The sequence below is a fragment of the Mercenaria mercenaria genome, chromosome 3 (genome assembly GCF_021730395.1).
Source record: "Mercenaria mercenaria strain notata chromosome 3, MADL_Memer_1, whole genome shotgun sequence".
NCBI classification, from domain to species: domain Eukaryota; kingdom Metazoa; phylum Mollusca; class Bivalvia; order Venerida; family Veneridae; genus Mercenaria; species Mercenaria mercenaria.
This window is the reverse complement of record NC_069363.1, coordinates 24,692,407-24,713,327: the sequence shown is the minus strand read 5'-3', so window position 1 is coordinate 24,713,327 and position 20,921 is coordinate 24,692,407. Positions and strand designations below refer to the sequence as shown.

General features: G+C 35.1%; 2 protein-coding genes across 6 annotated transcripts in view; one reads left to right on the top strand and one right to left on the bottom strand.

The window, feature by feature from the left end:
• The window catches only part of LOC123525879 (spindle and centriole-associated protein 1-like), a 29,078-nt gene extending 17,993 nt beyond the window's left edge, over positions 1–11,085 (bottom strand). For 2 of the 3 annotated variants that reach the window (XM_053538020.1, XM_053538022.1), the window contains exons 1-3: positions 10,979–11,085; positions 8,485–8,556; positions 1,560–1,607 (exon numbers count right to left, since the gene is read on the bottom strand). In XM_053538020.1, coding sequence (XP_053393995.1) covers positions 1,560–1,607; positions 8,485–8,556 — 120 coding nt within the window. In that variant the 5' untranslated portion in view covers positions 10,979–11,085. Of the gene's footprint in view, positions 1–1,559; positions 1,608–8,484; positions 8,557–10,978 lie in introns of those variants that run through there. The other variant, XM_053538021.1, reaches the window with a different exon arrangement.
• A 4,840-nt stretch (positions 11,086–15,925) lies between these two features.
• LOC123525242 (probable global transcription activator SNF2L2) overlaps positions 15,926–20,921 on the top strand; it is a 79,316-nt gene continuing 74,320 nt past the window's right edge. The window contains exon 1 of one of the 3 annotated variants that reach the window (XM_045304122.2): positions 15,926–15,968. The gene's annotated coding sequence lies outside the window, so the exon portion shown is untranslated. The other 2 variants (XM_045304121.2, XM_045304123.2) reach the window with 2 other exon arrangements.

The following is a 20,921-nucleotide window of genomic DNA, read 5'->3' as shown; positions in this document are numbered from 1 at the left end:
ACCTTGGTAGAGAACCACTAGATGATGCTACATTACAAAATATCAAAGCCATAGTCTTTGTGGTTTGGACAAGAAGATTTTCAAAGTTTTTCCCTATATAAGTCTATGTAAACCATGTGACCCCCAGAGCGGGGTCATATTTGACAACTGGGGAAAAATTTGAACAATCTTAGTAGAGGACCACTAGATGATGTCATATACAAAACATCAAAGCCCTAGGCCCTGTGGTTTTGGACAAGAGGTTTATCAAAGTGTTTTCCTATATAAGTCTATATAAACCATGTGACCCCCTGGGTGGGGCCATATTTGACCCCAGGGAAATAATCTGAACAATCTTGGTAGAGGACCACCAGATTTTGCTACATACCAAATATCAAAGCCCTAGGCCCTATGGTTTTGGACAAGAAGATCAGAAACCGTTTTAACTGTTCCTGGCCAATGTGACCTTGACCTTTGACCTAATGACCTCAAAATCAATAGGGGTCATCTGCTGGTCATGGCCAACCTAACTATCAATTTTCCTGACACTAGGCTCAAGCGTTCTACAGTTATTGCCAGGAAACCATTTTACTGTTCCTGGACACTGTGACCTTGACCTTTGACATACTGACCTCAAAATCAATAGGGGTCATCTGCTGGTCATGACCAACCGCCCTATCAACTTTAGTGACCCTAGGCCTAAGCGTTCTTGAGTTATCATCCGGAAACCATTTTACTGTTCAGGGTCACTGTGACCTTGACCTTTAACATACTGACCTCAAAATCAATAGGGGTCATCTGCTGGTCATTACCAACCTCCCTATCAACTTTCATGATCCTAGGCCCAAGTGTTCTTGAGTTATCATCCGGAAACCGTTTTACTATTCAGGGTCACTGTGACCTTGACCTTTGACATACAGACCTCAAAATCTATAGGGGTCATCTGCTGGTGATGACCAACCTCCCTATCAACTTTCATGATCCTAGCCCAAGCGTTCTTGAGTTATCATCCGGAAACGGATTGGTCTACATTCCGACCGACCGACCGACATCTGCAAAACAATATACCCCTCCTTCGAAGGGGGGCATAAAAAACCCTGGAAAGTGGATGCAGACACTGGAGAATGGGTGATAGCAACCGCTCTACGTATTCTTCAATTTTTCAAATAGTGACAGGCTAATAATATGAAATAAGGCACTGCCTCAAGCAGGAATCGATCCGACTTCAATTCATCCCATAACATTTGAAAAGAACTGTCTCATAACATCATGGAAGGACACATGTTTTTAATTCGATCATTTTAAAGGTAGAATTTGGAATAAAAATATCACTGCCCATATTTGTACTGATGTGCAAGACGCTGCGGTTTGGACAAGTTATGTGGACGCTTATTAGGCACAAGGAAAAAGCGTATTCTTCCAAAAATGTGACGGAAGGACATATCTTTTAATTTGATAGTATATATCTCATCCGGTATACTGCATGTTACCGTAGAGGGATTGATCGATTCCCTATAAATTACTGACACATGCACTGGAATATCTATTAAAACAACAACACCATGGTGAATTTTACTTACAATTTCTTCAGGTGTAGCCTTGTAGGCATCTAAATCATTTACTGTGTCCTGGAATAGCAAACAAATCATATTATATTGTTTGTGAAATTGTTAGTAGAAAATGAGTGAAAGTTTCAATAATATGCAGGGGTTTCATTAAGGGCATGGGCAGGGTTTCCTCTGGGTCAATTTCATTTTGCGCCAACAAATTCGCCAATCAGGAAAAGTTTGCACCAGTGGCTCTCAAGTCGGAGCCAATGTAGTCTGTGATGGGCGACATACCATTTTCTTTTTCAATCTCTTTTTCATTTGGTTCTTTACAGTAACCATGCAATTTGCTCTTGAAACAGTCTATCCTACTATCACATTAAATCAAAAATAGTTTTTAATCTTCTCAACCATTTTCAAGAACATTTTCTAAACAAAAGTAATTGCTCAATCTATAAAATTATCCCTTTATATACTTTGCCATTTTTAATTATCTCCCTTTAAGGGTCATTTTCTCTAAATAGATGTTTTTAAAACATGAATATTTATCCTAATATCACACTGAATCAAAAAAAGTTTTTAATCTTCTCAACCATTTTCAAGAACATTTTCTAAACAAAAGTAATTGCTCAATCTATAAAATTATCCCTTTATATACTTTGCCATTTTTAATTATCTCCCTTTAAGGGTCATTTTCACTAAATAGATGTTTTTAAAACATGAATATTTATCCTAATATCACACTGAATCAAAAAAAGTTTTTAACCTTCTCAACCATTTTCAAGAACATTTTCTAAACAAAAGAAAATGCTCAATTTATAAAATTATCCCTTTATATAGTTCGCCATTTTTAATTATCTCCCTTTAAGGGTCATTTTCACTAAACAGATGTTTTTAAAACATGAATATTTATCTCTTTATTCTTTTAACTTTTTATTTCAAAATTAAGGCATTATCCTGTTATTTGGAACGCGTTCCAAACAAATATTTAACATAATACGTACCTTATGGCAAAATGGATGATGTTTACATTCCGAACCCGATAACCACTTTGGAACTACTTTTTTAATTCATAATGATGATCAATTCTTTTATGTAATAATACTTCGATTTATTCCGTAATTCTTTTTTAATAGAGTCAAATCATTCAGTTACTTTAATTAATTCCACCTCTTGCCTCTAAACAATAGATATAAAAGAAAAACAAGGGCGTTCCAAATAACAGGAGTATATATATAGCGAGCGAGTCAAGATACTAAAAATGCCTTGCAAGGGGAAGGTTTCCCCGGGAAAAGGGTTTTCTTTGGGGGATATATTTCTTCAGAAAATGGGGCTTGGCAATCTTTTGGGGGTTAAAGTGTCTGAAAATTGTATATTTTAAAGAAAAAAAGAAATATTTAGTATGCGTTCCAAATAACAGGAGTATATATACGCGACGAATTAGGTCAGATTTGTTTACAAAGTATTACTACGCACCTGTGTTACTGTCGGATATTTCGGTGTCATACGATCTTATCCTACCGGCTAGGTACTCGTATCTGTTGCTTGAAACATTGTAAACTTAATTGTTATCTTAATCTCCATCCACTTTTCAAAACTTCTCGATTATTCCTTTCGCTCATTATACATGAATACTACACATTAAATGATTTAAACCTCTGGTACATTCGAGCACAGACTGACCACTAGGCAAGCGGCAAGCTATTAATGCCAGATAATTTTATGGCTATCTTAATGATCCTTATCACTTGGAAGTTTGGAACATCATTCAGTTAGGATGTAGCATGCTGGAATTCAGCATAATTTATAAAATAGCATTCATTGTTCAGATGGATCGAACTCTGATAAGGACATCGCATGCACGTTTTTTTTTCTTTCTGACCGTTCCAAAGCATGCATGTTTTTTTTACCGTTCCAAATAACAGGAGTATATATATACCGAGAGAGATTTGATTTCAATAATGCATGCAAGGGGAATGTATCCCCGGAAAAGGGTTTTCTTTGGGGGATATAATTCTTCAGAAAATGGGGCATGGCATACTTTTGGGGGTTAAAAGTGTCTGTACATGGGACTTTTTCAAAAGAAATGCCTTTTTTAGGATGCGTTCCAAATAACAGGAGTATATATACGTGACGAATTTACTGAAGCACGTGTCACATCCACAGCAGAAACTTAACTTTGGCAGTTTAAATATTTTATAAATTCATAAATTGGATAACAATACGGAATAAATCGAAGCCTACATTCTGCCAGGTGAGTTGCTAAGTTGTATTGTTTTATGAATGAAACTTGCCCCAGATGGCTCCGCCCCAGATAGTATTTCTTCAATGGCGGATGAATACAATCAGTTCTTACTTGACCTAATTCGTCGCGTATATATACTCCTGTTATTTGGAACGCATCCTAAAATTAGGCATTTCTCTCTAAAAAATTCCATTTTCCTACACTTTTAACCCCCAAAAGATTGCCAAACCCCATTTTCTGAAGAAATGTATCCCCCAAAGAAAACCCTTTTCCCGGGGATACCTTCCCCTTGCGAGGCACTATTTAGAATCACAACTCTCTCTCTCTCTATATATATACTCCTGTTATTTGGAACGCACTTGTTTTTCATTCATACCCATTTCTGGAGACAAGATGTGGTATTCAATAGAAGTGAATTGAATGATTTGACAGTATTTAAAAAGCTATACGGAATAAATCGAAGTATTATTATATTAAATTATTCTTTACTAAAAAAGTAGTTCCAAAGTGGTTATCCGGTTCGGAATGAAACAACGTCCATTTTGCTGTAAAATATGGTAAAATATTTATATGGAACCCGTTCCAAATAACAGGATAATGCCAAAATTAATTTAGGTCATTTATCAAAAACAGTGTTGTTTTATATTATTTTATAACTTTTGAAAAGCTTTTTTAAAATGCTTAAGTTTCATAATATATATAACTAAATTTCTATTTGCTTTCATAAATACTAATGTATAGCGAAAATACCACCTACAGGTATTATAAGAACTATGTTTTGAAGCTCTGGGGTTGAGCTTTAAAAATTTATCCCGGTGTATCAATGCTTAACATTGGGCACATAAAAGAACTGCTTTAGTTCATTTGTATCTCAAAAATTTTCCGATTGAAATTATATGGCCGCGACTGAAATTTACGAACGCGTAGATTTATTTAACAAGGCTTGTGCAAAATTTATCTATTTACTCATAGAATATGTGTATCTTTTGATCACGCTTTGACGTGTCATTATTTCCGGCATTTGGACATTATGCTAGGGATTTTGCCCTAAGTTCAATGCTATTCTTGACTTCAGTAGCTGATAGTTTTATAAAACAGCTTCAAATACTGATAAATAAGTTATATTCCTATCAAACTGTCACAAAAAATAGTTTTATTTCATATTTGTTTTCTTGAAAATCGAACAGTTTGTAACTAAGGGTCATATTTTTGAAAAATTTGAAATGTGTATTTTTGGTTAAAATAAGCATTGGTATTTAAGATATGTCTACTGTGAAATATTTTAACACAATAAATAAACTTATACCATGCAGATTATCAGTTTTATTGACATTTTTGAAAATAAACGAAACGGAAAAAATAAAAGTGGAACACAACTTTTGGTCCCTATCTGTAACTCAGTTATTTCCACTCGAGTGCCCATGATAACACCATGCATTGATCATAGCCTATTGTTTGTTTTCTATACATCTATTGCTATACTAATCCCCAATGATAACGTGATTCCCGCCGAAACGCGAGGACAAGTCTAAATCATGATAACTGATGAAATAACCATTCATAATGCTTGCACATTACTTGACAAGCAAATATTAGTATTTCTTTCATTTCAAATATCCACTAAGTATATGGCAACATAGCTCAGTTGGCTAAAATGCAGACAATAATTGGGTGTAAGCAGATTGTTTCGTGGGTTCGAATCCTCACAAGGGTTGTTCTTTTATTCATATTTTTTTTGTTTTCCCTATTCGTTTTCATTTTTGCTTCCGTATTTTTGTTTCTTTCTTTGATGGTTTGTTGTCGAGCACGCTTGCGGTGAGCTCGATATAGTCGCCACTTTCGGTGTATGTGCGTGCGTGCGTCCGTCCGATTTTGTCCGGACCATAACTTTGACATTAATGGACCAATCTTGTTTATATTCCGCATTAATATTTAACTCAATGAGAAGGCGTGTCATGCACAAACCCCATGTTCCTATCTCAAAGGTCAAATTGAAGTTTGTCCGGAGCATTTCTCCTTCATGCATGGTAGGATTTTGATGTAACTTGGCATGAATGTTCACCATTATAAGACGGAGTGTCATGCGTAAGAAGCAGGTCCCTAGGTCCAAGGTCAAGGTCACACTTAGAGGTCAAAGGTGCTGTTAGGCTCGACATTCTGCTCGTGGGCATACTTGTATTTGTATATATGTCTTTATATAACACACTAGTATGTTCATTATTTGCATGGCTAAGTGCATGCATTTAATCAATATCATCTTTGTTATGTAATAAACTATTCTGATCTGCCATATCGCCTTTAGATACCTCTCTGTTGTGTTGTCATGGAGCTCATGAAGGAATCTTGATTTTTATGCAATTTAAAGTGAAATAAAAATTAAAAGAAAAATTAAATGTCGATGCCGAATTTCGAACCCACACGGCGAAAGATCTGTTGAACTTGGACTGTATGCTTTACCACTGAGCTAATTCGTAATTGGTATAAAACCTGGAAATATTTAGATTGTAACATGTTAGGAAAATGTTGAATTCCCTATGTTCCATTATAATCTATTTATAGTCATGTTTGTAAATATCAAGTTATCGTTGGGGCATAGTACTGTATTTATACACATGTACAATACTGACCGGGCATTATGTGGAGGATTATTATTGAATACATGCAGTGGTGTAGCTGGCCATACATTGGCGTAGTTGGCCTTTTTCAGTTGAAACGGAGGGGTGCAGGAGACTGCCTATTCCACTGTGGGTTCAGGGATGCCTTACTTTTAGCATTTTATATCAGTGGAACAGAACTTCACTAGCTAGTATCAACATTTATATAGATATTCTTGAGGTGTCTGTGTTAGTTCTTTGAGGTCATTACTAGTATTTCGGTTAGCTTCAAAATAAGTTTCAGAAGTGTGAGCGAATTGATATTAATTCTGGTGGTGTCAGTGTTAGTTCTGGGCGAGTCAGTGTTAGTTCTATGGGTCTCAGTGTAAGTTCTGGAAGCAACTGGGTTAGTTAATGAGATGGTGTCTGGTAGAGTTCTGTTAGGGTATAGGATGCTGGATCGAATAAAAGCAAATGTTGCTCTTAAAATGCATTATAGGTTCGCTTCAACTGTGCCCTACAAAAGTTAAAACATTTGCACCTAAATGGCACTATTCCCATAGAAGTTTGTCTGTATTTCTTTGTCATGTTTACGTTGAAGACACATATGTAATATGTCGAAGCCACTTGCTTGGTTCTTGACTTACGACAGATGCAGTTGTCTCAATCCTGATGACACTCAGTCGACGGACTTAGACTGTCAAGAGGTAACAGATCTGATTGAAAAATTCATAAGGTATACTTATGACGATCTGTCTGCTTTCTAGCTTGACTTTCTATGTCAGCTATTTATTTAGTTTAGTGTTTTCTGTGCTTGAAATATTTACAAAAATGAATAAAGCTGTATATATGTAAGGTTTAGGAAACACATGCAATAAGTGTCAAATATTTATGTAAAATGTATTTGCTGACACCCTGTACGTAGTTTTTTTCAATCTTAAACACTTTCCCACCTGTGACCAAGTGCCATTTTTTGCAGCATACATATATACTAATTACTTACAAAGGCATGTGAATTATTTTGTTGCGTCACTGGGGGGAAAGATGTTTAAAATGTAAAAATAATTTATGTTCATATTTTAATAGGAAAGAGAATGAGAAATGTCTACAAAGTCGTCTTTTTTGTTCATAAACTTGTAAAATGAAGTCGCATTTATCAAGAAATGGTCTTCAACTATCGTAACTATGCAATTTCAGAAGTCTATCCCTATGTCACTTTTTCCTTAATCGGATTGGCAATCTGAATAGGAAAATGTCCGAGGTCCTTTAATACTTCGGCGAATCGGATTGTCATTAAAATAACCTGTAAATTTATCTCGCGTTTTTTGCATCATAAAAAAGGTGGTGCATTAGACAAAGCACGCAGCTAATATTTCGTTTCATTTGCTTTTGTGTAAGTAGGCGGGGCTAAATTTGGTGAATCAGATTGACAGATAATCGTTCTTGGGTGGAGGAATGCTCTAGTGACTCGACGAAGTTTTAAATTATGCCCCGAGGTGTAAATCGATATTGACACGTTGTGTATTGTCTTCTTGTAGTGTTAAATATCGGATAATCCGTTATTGCGTCATTGAGAAAGATCAGAAGAGCAGATCGACGATTAACTTGTAGGCGCCAATAAAATTCGCCAATTGACGATTTTTAGCACCAGAATTTACATTTTGTCGCATTTGGCGCCATTGGCGACCGACAGCGGAAACCCTGCATGGGGATGGGGATTTCTCTCTGCTTTAGTGGTCGAACACCCCAGCTACTTTTCACATAGCAAATAAAGTTTTAAATAGGAGGACCCCCAGTCCCTGTCTGCTCTTCAGCTTCCAACTTCTTATTCGATAATTAATAAAACCTCTGAAGATGTCATAAGATTTACTTTAATCAAGGCTTTCTGAACTGTTCACCTGTAATTATTTGATAATATTTGCATACCTTCCTCACATATTTGCATACCATACTTCTTCTCAATCTAATTACATCTTAAACTAAAGGAATGACAAAATTCAAACATATTTTTAGAAAACTAAGAAACTATTAAATTCTACCACCTATGAAATTATTCTATCACAAAATTTACTCAGTAAAATTACTGTAGTCATGTGTAAGGAAATTGACTATATCTTACATCCCAAGGTCTGGGTTTACATGTCTTCTTCTTTCTTGGTGGGTTTCTGCCTCCAATTCGCACAAACGACATCTGGAAAATATAAAAATGTGTCTTCTTACGTCCCCTCTATTGTTTCAATTCTATTTATGTTTCACTTTTAAATAACAAAATTTTCCTCTAAACACATTTTCTGTCATCTCATTCGGAGTGCCAGGCCTCGACCTTAACTTTTTTCAGCAGTTGCCAGCAGGTCCACCAACTGCTAAAATCTAGTAGACCTGCTCAGACTTCAGTGGACCTCCAATTCTATCACATAAATTGTGATGTTGTAGACGTCATAACTTCATATGACTCAAAGAAACAGGACTTATTTCTTAAATAATTAAAAATGGAAGACTGTAGTAATCTGTTATCAATAAATTACTGTTCTGTTCTGTTATCCCGAAAAATAATTATTTTGAAAAGTGTCCCAAAATATGGACACAATAATCATCATCCACCCGACCCGTGTTGAAAGTGAAAAAAAAAAAACATTAACAATTATCGGTAATTATTCTGATGATAAACTAAGTAATTGGTCTTGTTTTCATCATCAATTAACACCCCCTCAAAGAGCTAAAAGAAGTGTGTCGGTTATTATGGCATCTGAAGTGAAGATCAAAGTGGTATAGTTGCCCGAGATTGTCATGGCATTACCGTTTACGTCATGTTTTCGCGCCATGTGACACATCCTTTCTCGATTCAAAAAATTGTTGAGAAGTAATAAATAAAACAGTTTTTTCTTTAATTTTTTAAAAGCGAATGTGCAATATCCCGAATAAACTGACATGTAAATGTGTCAAACCGTGAACGATGATAGTGGATATCCTACCTCTGTGACCTATTTGTCCTCAAGGAATTTACATTATTGTTTGAGAAGAATATCTAACAAAGTGTTGTGTCAAAAAATACATGTACAAAGAATCATTTAAAACTTATTAAAAACCGCAACGACATCATACTGCTTTATTTTAAAACCACATTTCTATTTACGTTCACGAGGTCACGTAACCTATTCTGCCGCGCTAACAGAAATCTGTTTGCCAAAATCGTTTTACTCCATGTATTTAAATTGCTGCCACTTTTTCATTATTTAAGATATTTTAATTGTGTTTTATGTACTTTCTGGTCAAAAGTCTGAATTTTATTACCATAGTATGTACCGTTTATTTACTTTAAGAAAGAAAGAAATAATCAAGATTGCGCTGTTTGAAATTTTACAAAACATTATTAGAAAATTTGATCGTTTTTAAAGAATTTTGCCTACATTCCTGTCGATATCTTATTAAAATTCTTATAGAATTCAAACTGTATTAGTTCTTAAGCGGTGTTGAAAATTTGAAGTGATTATATTAAAAAATGAATGCACTACGCGCGTTTTTTGTGTTAAAAGTAACCGCGATGTAAATTAGATATTAAGATAGGGCGCACGTGCTTGTGGAATGGAAAATTACCAGCATGACGTTTTGATATTTTTACGATTCGCGGGTAAATTCTAGTCAATCCAAGTAATTTTGCCTGATGTAATTTCTCAATTTGGTAAAGTTACCACGTAAAAACCACTCGCCCAATTGGTGGAGTAGCTATCCTGACTTTAACTCGCCAATGCTTATAACTGTAGAATGCCGTACTTAAGGCAAACTCAACTTTTGTTTTGTGAATTCGCCGATATGAGTCCGATTTCCCCCCCCTATTTTTCACTTTTAAGGGTTTTATTTTATTTGCAGACCGTGACTGAAAATTGGTTGACCGTCGGTCTACCCAACTTTTGATAGTGAGTGGACCTGCAGATATTTTGGTTGCATCGGTCAAATGGTCCACCGCTAAGGTCGAGGCCTGGTATTAAGTAAATTCAGTTCCTTTTTCAACTTGCATGTCATGGCGCTAAAATCTTTCCATGTTTCCCTAAAATATCTCCACTTCTCCCTTCTTAGCCGAGGGAGAAGTGACTTCTCTATCCCCATTGATACCCATGGATTTTTAAAAGGTGCATGAAAGTGACTATTTATGCGTGAATTATGTGGATTTCAGCGTGAATGGGAATGTGATCATGGGTGAAAATTTATGACACTGGTTTTTCTAAAAATGGCGGCGAGTTCGAAACCGCTTTGATGTGCAAATAAGGCGAAGCTTTAGCAGACTAAGCGAGGAAGTCACTAGAATCGCCCCCTCGTCAGATCCCTGATCTGAGCGACCAGAATTTGAATCCAACCACAGGCAGTTGGGATTTTTCGTCATAAAATGCTATGCCCTTTGATTTGTAAAGCTAAAAGTCGGAAGTCGTCCGGGAAAAACTTAGCCAGAACTAACACTAAAGACAATGTGCTTGTCCGTTCATGTCAACATGGTCAATTGCGAGTAACTTTGAATGGCTCGGCAAAGCGAATGGACTGACCAAAGAAACGATGTCTGTCGTATGAATTATTTTGACGTTATACACACGCATGTGAGCGACAGACTAAACTAGACTTACTTTTTCAATAAAGCTAGGAACTGTTGGATTTCTTTGGCAATTTACATTTCTGCGCCATTTGTAAATAAAATTGTAACCGCAAATACGATTGGATGAGGCTATTTAAACGATATGACAATCTAAATACCGGAAAAGAAACTTTCCGTGAAAACAGCTTCTTTTGTTATCACTCTGTTTGATTTGTTTATATTGGATATTTGGTAAATAATTCATCGAAACACCGGGTAAATGTCCATCTTTTATCCCAGAGAGAATGTTTGTTGGAAATTTTAGCATTTTCAGGCGGCCCCGATAAATGCCTCATACATTGGTTCAATATCAGTATCCAAAATTTTATGTACTGGATCACTTTTCATTACTTGATGAGGAATGACTGTTGCATCATTTTTGGGAAAGTTTCAATATAATACTGTTGAGATTTTTTTTAATGACAAAGTGGTCGAATTTATCATCAGTCAACGTTCGTACAGTCCCCTTTTTACATACCCCTGTCAGGGCCTCACTTCTTGTGAGTTTGCTTACTAAATATAAATTTAAATTATGTCAATTATTCAGTAAGAGCTAAGCTTTATTTTGATACCAACCATTGATAACAATTTGCAGAAATAAAAAAGGTACAGGTAAAAAACCTCATTTTCTGTTCGAGTTTTTATCATCAGTACCAGTACTGTAAGCAAACCATGAAAAGTTCCAGTCAACCTGCATATTTAACAAAACTAATAAAGAGGTCAAATCCTTCTCTATAGGTCAAAATGAGGTTATACTTCTAGGCGTGGACCTTGACTTTCAGTTAAAGTTTGATCTTACTAGTCACAGACTTGTGCAGGAAAAACAGCCAGACAACTACATGAGTAAATGAAAGCATTCTTTATCAGGTCACATATTACTTTCCACTTCTCTGGCATTTCTGTAGTAAATCCAACACAGAAAATCTAAAAGTTTGCAGTGGCAGGGCATTTTTGCGAGTATGCTCTTGTTGAGTGAGGCAATTACTTAAGATGATGGTGATTTTCGCGAGGATATAGACATTCAAGCCCGTCAACTGTCAAAGAGTAGGTTTCTATGGAGACACATAATTATTCAACCTGCCAGACCGCCTGGCTTAACTGATTGGATTTAAGAGAGTCAGTATTCTCAGGGAGAGAGTTCCACTGGACTACAGTGCGAGGGAAAGATAAACAATTGTAGAAATCAGAGCTTGTGGATTTGTCTATAAAAAACAAAGACAAATATCAAACAGGGAATGCCACGTACCAAAAACGCAGCCTCCCCAAAACGAAACCCACAGCATGCAGACGTGCACCACACACACACACACACACACACACACACACACACACACAGAGACACACACACAGCCAACACAAGAGGACAAAACGAACAAACAAAGGAAAAAAACGGGGCACCGCCTTGGAACGGTCAGTGGCAAAAACACCACTGGGGAGCTTAAACCGGTTTGTGGTGCGCACCCAACCTCACTCTTACCCCCACCATGTTCCAAAGACATGGGACAGTGTAAATAAAAATAATCCCCGCCAGGTGAATCTCTAACACACGTAATGGAAACAAAAAGGCATGGCATGTAAAACACAAAAATGCTTGTGTATAAATAAATAAAAAGCAAACCTTTAGTACCAAAAACGTATGTACTCAATGCCTTTTCAGAAGACAGAGAAACAAGAAAAACACCCTTAAGGGCCCGACGAAACAGGTCAGAAGACAGATATGAAAACAGTTCAGTCCTGGTAGGATTTAAAAACTGCTTATCATAGAGTCCTCTCCTCTTCCGTCAGACACATTCAAAGAGGGAAGCGTAGTGTCCAACTGTAAACGGGTAACCATAGACCTGACCTTTTTGGGGTTAGATACGGTTCAGGTGGGATGGCAACTAGGTTATGGGTGATGTTATGAAGCCATATGCAGTTACACTGGGGGCGCAGTAATGTTTGTGATTACAAAAACTCCATCATGGTCACTGGCTCTGTTTTATCAGTGTGATTACTGATAAGAAAGAAAACATTTTTATCCTGAGTTGATTCCTGGACGACCTGGGAAATCTTATTTTCGCACAATATTTCAAGGAATTCTCTATAGTATGAGGGTGATTTGAAGTCTGTGGTTAGGGTCATGTCTGTCCAGTTCATCTTTGACATGTTGAAGTTGCCATCGATCCACAAAACTGTGTTGAGTTTTTAGTCTAAATCACAAGATGACTTAAATTTAGCCGTACTGTCTTGGTCGATCTCCTTGGGCTTGTAATAACTTTGTCATTGGAATTGTTACCCTAATGTTTTCACAGTTTGTACACAGTTCAGTGGCTCCTTGAGTTATTACAATTTTTTGACAGCTATAAATACACCTTCTCCTGCTTGCTTCTGTCTGTCATGCCTAAATGGTACATAACCTAAATCTGGGTAAAATTTTTCACTGTCTGAATATTTTGGTTTGAGCCAGGACTCTGTGCCAATAACTATGTCTTTTTTTTTTCTTTCTTTTTTTTGTGAACATAATCATATTCTCTACAATATGTCAAGGCAAGTGTAGTCTCAAGGAAGTGAAAGACTACAAATGCTGATAAAAATTGTTGCTTTTTTTACATAGAAAATAGTAGCAGAGGCATTTAATACCATTTAACCTATAATAAATAATTCGCACTTGTGAAAATTTTTTCAACCGATGTAAAACTGGTACTTTTTGATCAGAACCATTTTAAGACAAACTGGGTATATCATTTGCATATATGGGCAAAATTGAGATTTTTTTGGGAAAGTAGGCAAAGGACATTATGCTAGGGATTTTGCTCTAAGTTCAATGCTATTTCTTGACTTCAGTAGCTGATAGTTTTATATAACAGCTTCAAATACTGCGGGTTCAGGGATGCCTTACTTTTAGCATTTTATATCAGTGGAAGTTCACTAGCTAAGTGGCACTATTCCCATAGAAGTTCGTCTGTATTTCTTTGTCACAAAAAATAGTTTTATTTTATATTCGTTTTCTTGAAATTCGAACAGTTTGTAACTAAGGGTCATATTTTTGAAAAATTTAAAATGTGTATAAATACAGTATAGCAATAGATGTATAGAAAACAAACAATAGGACATGATCAATGCATCAGTGTTATCATGGGCACTCGGGTGGAAATAACTGAAGTACAGTTAGGGACCAAATGTTTCGTTCCACTTTTATTTTTTCCGTTTCGTTTATTTTCAAAAATGTCAATAAAACTGATAATCTGCATGGTATCAGTTTATTTATTGTGTTAAAAGATTTCATAGTAGACATACCTTAAATACCAATGCTTATTTTAACACTCAATCGACGGACTTAGACTGTCAAGAGGTAACAGATCTGATTGAAAAATTCATAAGATATACTTATAAGGATCTGTCTGCTTTTTAGCTTCACTTTCTATGTCAGCTATTTATTTAGTTTAGTGTTTTCTGTGCTTGAAATATTTACAAAAATGAATAAAGCTTTATATATGTAAGGTTAAGGAAACACATGCAATAAGTGTCAAATATTTATGTAAAAATTTATTTGCTGACACCTTGTACGTAGTTTTTTTTCAATTTTAAACACTTTCCCACACGTGACCAACTGCCATTTTTGCAGCATACGTATATAATAATTATTTACAAAGGCATGTGAACTATTTTGTTGCGTCACTGGTGGGAAAGATGTTTAAAACGTAAAAATAATTTATGTTCATATTTTAATAGAAAAGAGAATGAGAAATGTCTACAAAGTCTTCTTTTTTGTTCATAAACTTGTAAAATGAAGTCGCATTTATCAAGAAATGGTCTTTAATTATCATAACTATGCAATTGCAGAAGTCTATCCCTATGCCAGGTTTTCCTTAATCGGATAGGCAATCTGAATAGGAAAATGTCCGAGGTCCATTCTGATTTTTAAGGTACGTGATTCCCCACATCTCGGTTTCGCATCAGCGACATCATTTTAGGTAAGAATGACAGAAGTCGATATTTTTCGAGCACTTTTAGCTGTTTCTTGCAAACAAATGATAGAAGTAAGAAAGGTTAGGCCGTATGATACTTAATTTAATGAAAAGTTGGCATGTTGTGTTCATCCAACACGTTTTTTTTTTTTTGCAGGTGTGGACGGCCTATCTTAATGGGGCATAATTCCGACAGTAGTCATTCTTTCAAACTGAAGATAAGATAAGATAAGATTTATTTTGAGTCGGCAAGACATTTACAAATAACGTAAGCTCTGAAGAGCTTTTTTAACCGACTATAGAATGTTGGCGAAATTGTTGACAATTGACTTACTTTTCAGACTTTATTTACGTACAATAATTGATGGCAACAGAACGATTTTGAAAACTTTAAAAACTTGATATGTCATATAGGATGAAGGTAGTAATTGAGTCGAAGCTGTTTGGTAACACTAAAGTGAAAGAAAGTATTTCATGATGTCTACCTACGCAATATTAGCGTTTTCACCACGTGTCTCGATCAGTCACGTGACCATGGTTTCACTGCCATTTTTGATTAGGAAGTGAAAGACTAGAAATGCTGATAAAAATATGTTATAAATTGTTACTTTCACATAGAAAATAGTAGCGGAGGCATTAAGTACCATCTAACCTTAATTTCTGTTTGTATGTAGTGAAATAGCTTTTGTTACATTATCCGACGTAAAATAAAGTTTCTTGTTTGCATCTTGTATAAATAAAGAATTATTACATGAAAATAAATGTTATTTTCTCTCTCTCTCTCTAACCTGAACTGGGTGTTTCTACAGTTTTTTAACCTTAATTTGCAATAGCAGTACTTATTTAATGATGTATAGTACTGGTGCGCTCATCCTTGACAGTCGCCTCTGCGTCAAAACTCTGTGTTCTATTTATAGAACACGAAAAATTTACCGAAACAGACTATAGGAGAATGCTTGTTTCAATATGCGCAGTGTAAATGCGCGAACAGTCGTGTGTAATCCACCGGTAGAAGCTATCGATAAATTACAACCGGTAAGTTTACACACGCGGAAGATTAAAAGAAAGCACCGCTTTATGTATACTGGTGTTAGAAGTTTCAAGTTATACACGTTAACTGTCTGGGTACGTCTGGATTTCTGTAGTTTACTTTTATATCTTTATAACTATCGTCCTTTGTTAGCGATTTTCAAGGCTGTTAATGGCGTCGGTTTTGTTGGTCAATCGACATTTTCGGATATAGAACTTTATAAGGTGAATAGTGTTGTTTATAACTTTTGTTCTGGTGAAAACGAAAGTAAAAGTGGAACCTCATTCTTTTCAAATACTTGGCAGAAATAATTGATTGAAAAGTTCCATAATTTATCATGGATAACACACTGTCAATTCTAGCCAGTGGCAGCAATTGAACTATGACAGTTGGAAGTTTCATTGGCCTTATCCATTTCATTTCTGAGTTTGTTGCAGGGTTGTGGAATTCCTTTGTCCAACTCATGACTTTTTGCCGGCAGAGAAGTGCATTTTTTTTATTCCGTTTGTCCGTGGACAAGCATACATTTTCAGGTATAAATTGAGCACAAAGCAAGAATGAATTGTAACGCTGTTGCTAGAAGTTAATGCGGTTACTTTGAATACCGGAATCTACTTCTTTACCGGAATCTACAGGAATCTAGATTGTACTACCGGAATCTACATATGACAGCTTTACTCTTTCAATTAAATCTCATTTTCCGATGATTATAAACTTTTGATATCTTATGTAAATAGCTTGTATTATATTTCACACAAAAAAAATCAAAATTACGAGATACTCGGCGATTGTTTACATGCGCCGTTACATTGACACGCAGTGATTATCGCAAGTGAATAATTATCTGATCACAGTACTTGAAATGCATGCATTTAAAATGCATATTATTAATTAAGTTTCAACAGAGTTGTTATCATATTAAATTCAGAGTATTAAAAATTTTGTTCTATGTAAAAATCTATTAAATGATTTATAATTAGCTCTACAACAAAATTGTATTTGTTTGTTTTTCCATTTCCATCAGTTTTTTCATAAGGGGATTTCAATTTACGATCAAGCCTCAAAACCTCCTGTTCGTTGCTTTCTAAACATGTTGAAAATTTGTTTTTGTTTTTGTAGCAAAAACAAAAGCTTTGAAGTAGTAGTCTCCAACAGGCAATATAATAAAAGATGAAAAAAATGTCGAAACTGCAAAGGTTAACTGGGTAAAGTGTAAGATAAAAATTCAAGAAAGAAGGAGTTTAAATGCACGTAAACGCTCCGGCAACATTACTTCTTTCCAAACATCTTCTCGCTTGCAGACGACACTTCTCCCCATACCTCACCCCTCTACCGTGAAGTGCATGCTTTCAATGCATTTGTCTTCCGTTTTTTTTTGTTTTTTTTTTTGTTAAATAAATGAAAAACTAGTGTTGAAATCAGGTTTTGTCTTTGTTAAAAAAGACGAGGATATTAATTCAGACATCCCGTTGTCAATTTAAAGAAAAGATGTGATGATATTCTATTTAAATAGAAGAAAATTTTGCAATTCACCTTCGCCCGAGAAATATATTGATCAGCAGTTGTAATAAACGTTTTTATGAGACAGCAATAAACACATAGGTGTCATAATTATAACGCACAGCATGTCCTAATTGTATAATCAATTTGATATGATTACACTGATTAAACACGAAATATATGCATTCATATATTAAATTTATTGCTGTTTTTTTAACCGAAACAAGAAAATAACTACTATTTTCTCTGAGAAAGTTTTGTTTTCAAAATTACATACATGATTAAGAATATTATTCTGTATTCAAAGTATTCAACTGACTTCTAATTTATTTTTCAACACCATTTTGATCTACGGCGTAATTATGGAGTTTTTTTTTTTTTGTTTTTTTTTGTTGTTTTTTTTTTTTTTTTGTCCCATTTTATGAGATTTTCCCATGTTTTTTTTTTAAAGAAAATTAACTGGCGGAAGTCACCTGCAACTGGCAAGTTATTAAAACATATTGTTAATTCAATTAACATTCAAATATTGCACACATAAAATTATATTGGCCCAACTCTCAGTGTGCAACATCCTGAAGGTGACACTTATTCTAACTTTTAGCGGGGTATTGTCACAATTTTTATTACCAGAAATTTAAAAACGGAAACGTCAGCAGAATTTGCAAGTTCACACCCGTATATATAAGAAATAAAATTAACAGAGAAACATATAAGCCACATAATTATGGAATATCCATGCTCCATCTGTGCTTTAGAGTGTCTGCAAGACACCATACAATGTTCAAATTGTAAGAATTGGATTCATAGTAAATGTTTAAATCTGAGTGATATAGATTTGCGAGCTTGGTCAGCTGCTCATTTGAACTTTCTATGTCAGAACTGTGTATTCTCTGGAACCAGCTATGATGCCAGCGCAGCCCTAGCAAGGTAAGAATGGTTCATTTTTCATTATTACTTACTAAAGTCAACAAAACTCCTACTTGGTCATTTTATATTGTAGTTTGGTTAAATTTCGACATTAGAGCGCGGATGGTAGATCACCGATTAAAGGTTTTTGTAAACGGAAATGAGGTTAAAAATGGAAATGCGCATCAAAGTGACAGCTTCAAACAATTTATATCAAAATTATTTTGAAATTGCGAAAATAATTACACATGCATCGTAAATGTGTTCCGGCTAGCAACATCCCGACAGCTCGCTCGCGTTGTGCCTGTGTCAGTATCACTATGACGTGTTTTTAACACGTGCATGTTGCCGCATATGCACGTGCAAAATATGCAATATTGGTCAAAATAAATGAATAATTAGCTGAAGTACCTATTCAATTTCGTATGAATACATGTATTATTAACCAAACAGTAATGAACTGCACGCGCAAATATTCAATATTGGTTAAAATAAATAAATAGTAACCTGCAGTACCTAATCAAATGTCGGTATGTGAAATTTCTAGAGAATACAAGTCATGTATTATTAACCAGATAGTTATACAATATAAAATGACCGATTACAAATGTCGAGTGTGTACACGTTATCATTGCAAAAGCAGCGGCACGATGGCACGTGCAGATTTCCCGCTAAAACGCAAATAAACTATTCCTTATTGCTAAATCATAGCTTGAACTGGTTATTCTCTTCTTTTTTTTCGCATAAACAGTACTATTAACCAAACTCTGTGACGTAACGTCAAAAGTTGAAACCCATTAGTGTAACATAAAAGCGACGTATCAGTAGTTTACACATGATAAAAACGGGACGTCTAGATGCTATTATTTCATTTTAGGCGTATTTTGTTTCATGTTATATTATAAAAACAATGCATACTTATATTAAAGCGTACATTTAAATCTAATAAAAACATTTTAACAGTACAGATATTACCTTTTATAACATCTGATTATTTTTCTGTCTCGTAAGTTTGTGTTTCTTTTTAACTGAGATTTCACCCACATTGTCAAGAATGGTATCGTGTAAATAAACGGTAACGAAATAGAGTGTTTGCAATCATTTTTTTTAAAGAGCACACATGATTAAACTTGAGATAGTGCGCGTTTTATTATTATTATTATTATTATCTGTTTGTCAAATATCCTGTTTTCGGATAGTAAAAACCGCGGTTTTTTTTTACGTGTGACAGTTTTAAGAACTCATTCATCTGTAAATAAAAATATCATCTTTGAAAGCATTTTCAAAATTAGACTGCCATTTTACAGAGAAAAGCAAGCGAAACTGATCAAACTTGTTAAAATACAAAATAGAAAACAGTTTTCTTTTGTTATCGCAGTTTGCAAAACATGGTTAATTTTTAGCATGGGTCGCAACTTTTGACGTTACGTCTGACATGCATTTATTAGCTTATATAATTGAATCAAATTTCATGAATATCGTTAGGATATTTTATATTAAATTTAAAGCCAAAATAAATTTGAATGCATTGGAAAATCTTAAATGTGTATGTTGTAAGTTTGTTATTGATTCCGACAAGAATTTTATATGTTTAATAGGTCTGTTACTCGATGATGTTGGTTTCACGTGCGTAAAACACCTAGTGAGGGGGAGGGGGGTGGTATATTTCTTAAGAAGGCTTTAAAACTAACTTATTGAAATATTCATGTTTTAAAACGATTAATAGATAAACCGTTTAAACTCTGTCTTGTTATATGTTTTAACATGTAAATCGAGCTGATATCGTACAGTTTGTTGTTAACATTTTTTTTTTATTCCAGACTGCATACAGCTTTGTTGTCAAACCGCAGAAACAGTTTGGCCAATCAGGCAAAATCTGAATCGATGTTGTTGGAAACTTACGGCGTAGAAGTACCTACACATACACCAGATTCTGCGACATATGAAATAGACGAGGAAGCTGTCAAAATTCTGGAAATGTACCAATCATCGATGAATTCGGCGTATGTTCCGCTACGCACTTTGGGTGACGGGAATTGCCTTTATAGAGCTGTGTCACGTGTGTTGTCGGGAGATGAGCATGCACATATCCTGTTAAGGTTATTGACTGCGTTAGAAATGATACTAAATAGATCATGTTATGACACAAATAAAAAACACAACGACTTCATTAACGATATTAGAATTGTCACAAGTGACTATGATAAACTTTTGAATGACGTTTTGAAAGAGAATTCTTTCAGTGAAATGGCGCATATATATGCATTGAGTGCGGCATTAGATGAACCCATACAGTCCTATTATCCGCCTCAAGTTAAGCGGGAATTATCCTCTGCTTTCACAAGAAAAATTGTAGGAAGCAGCACTTGTGCAGATAAGATTCCTAGAATAATGTTGATGTGGACATCGATGGCTGCCCCTGTTTCAATTTCTAGTTTTCATGCAAATCATTTTGTACCTCTACTTGATAAACAGGAACTAACAGATGTTTGTGACAGTAACTGTAGCATAAATGTGGACCAATATCCTCTGTTTCCAGGTGAAGAGTCTCT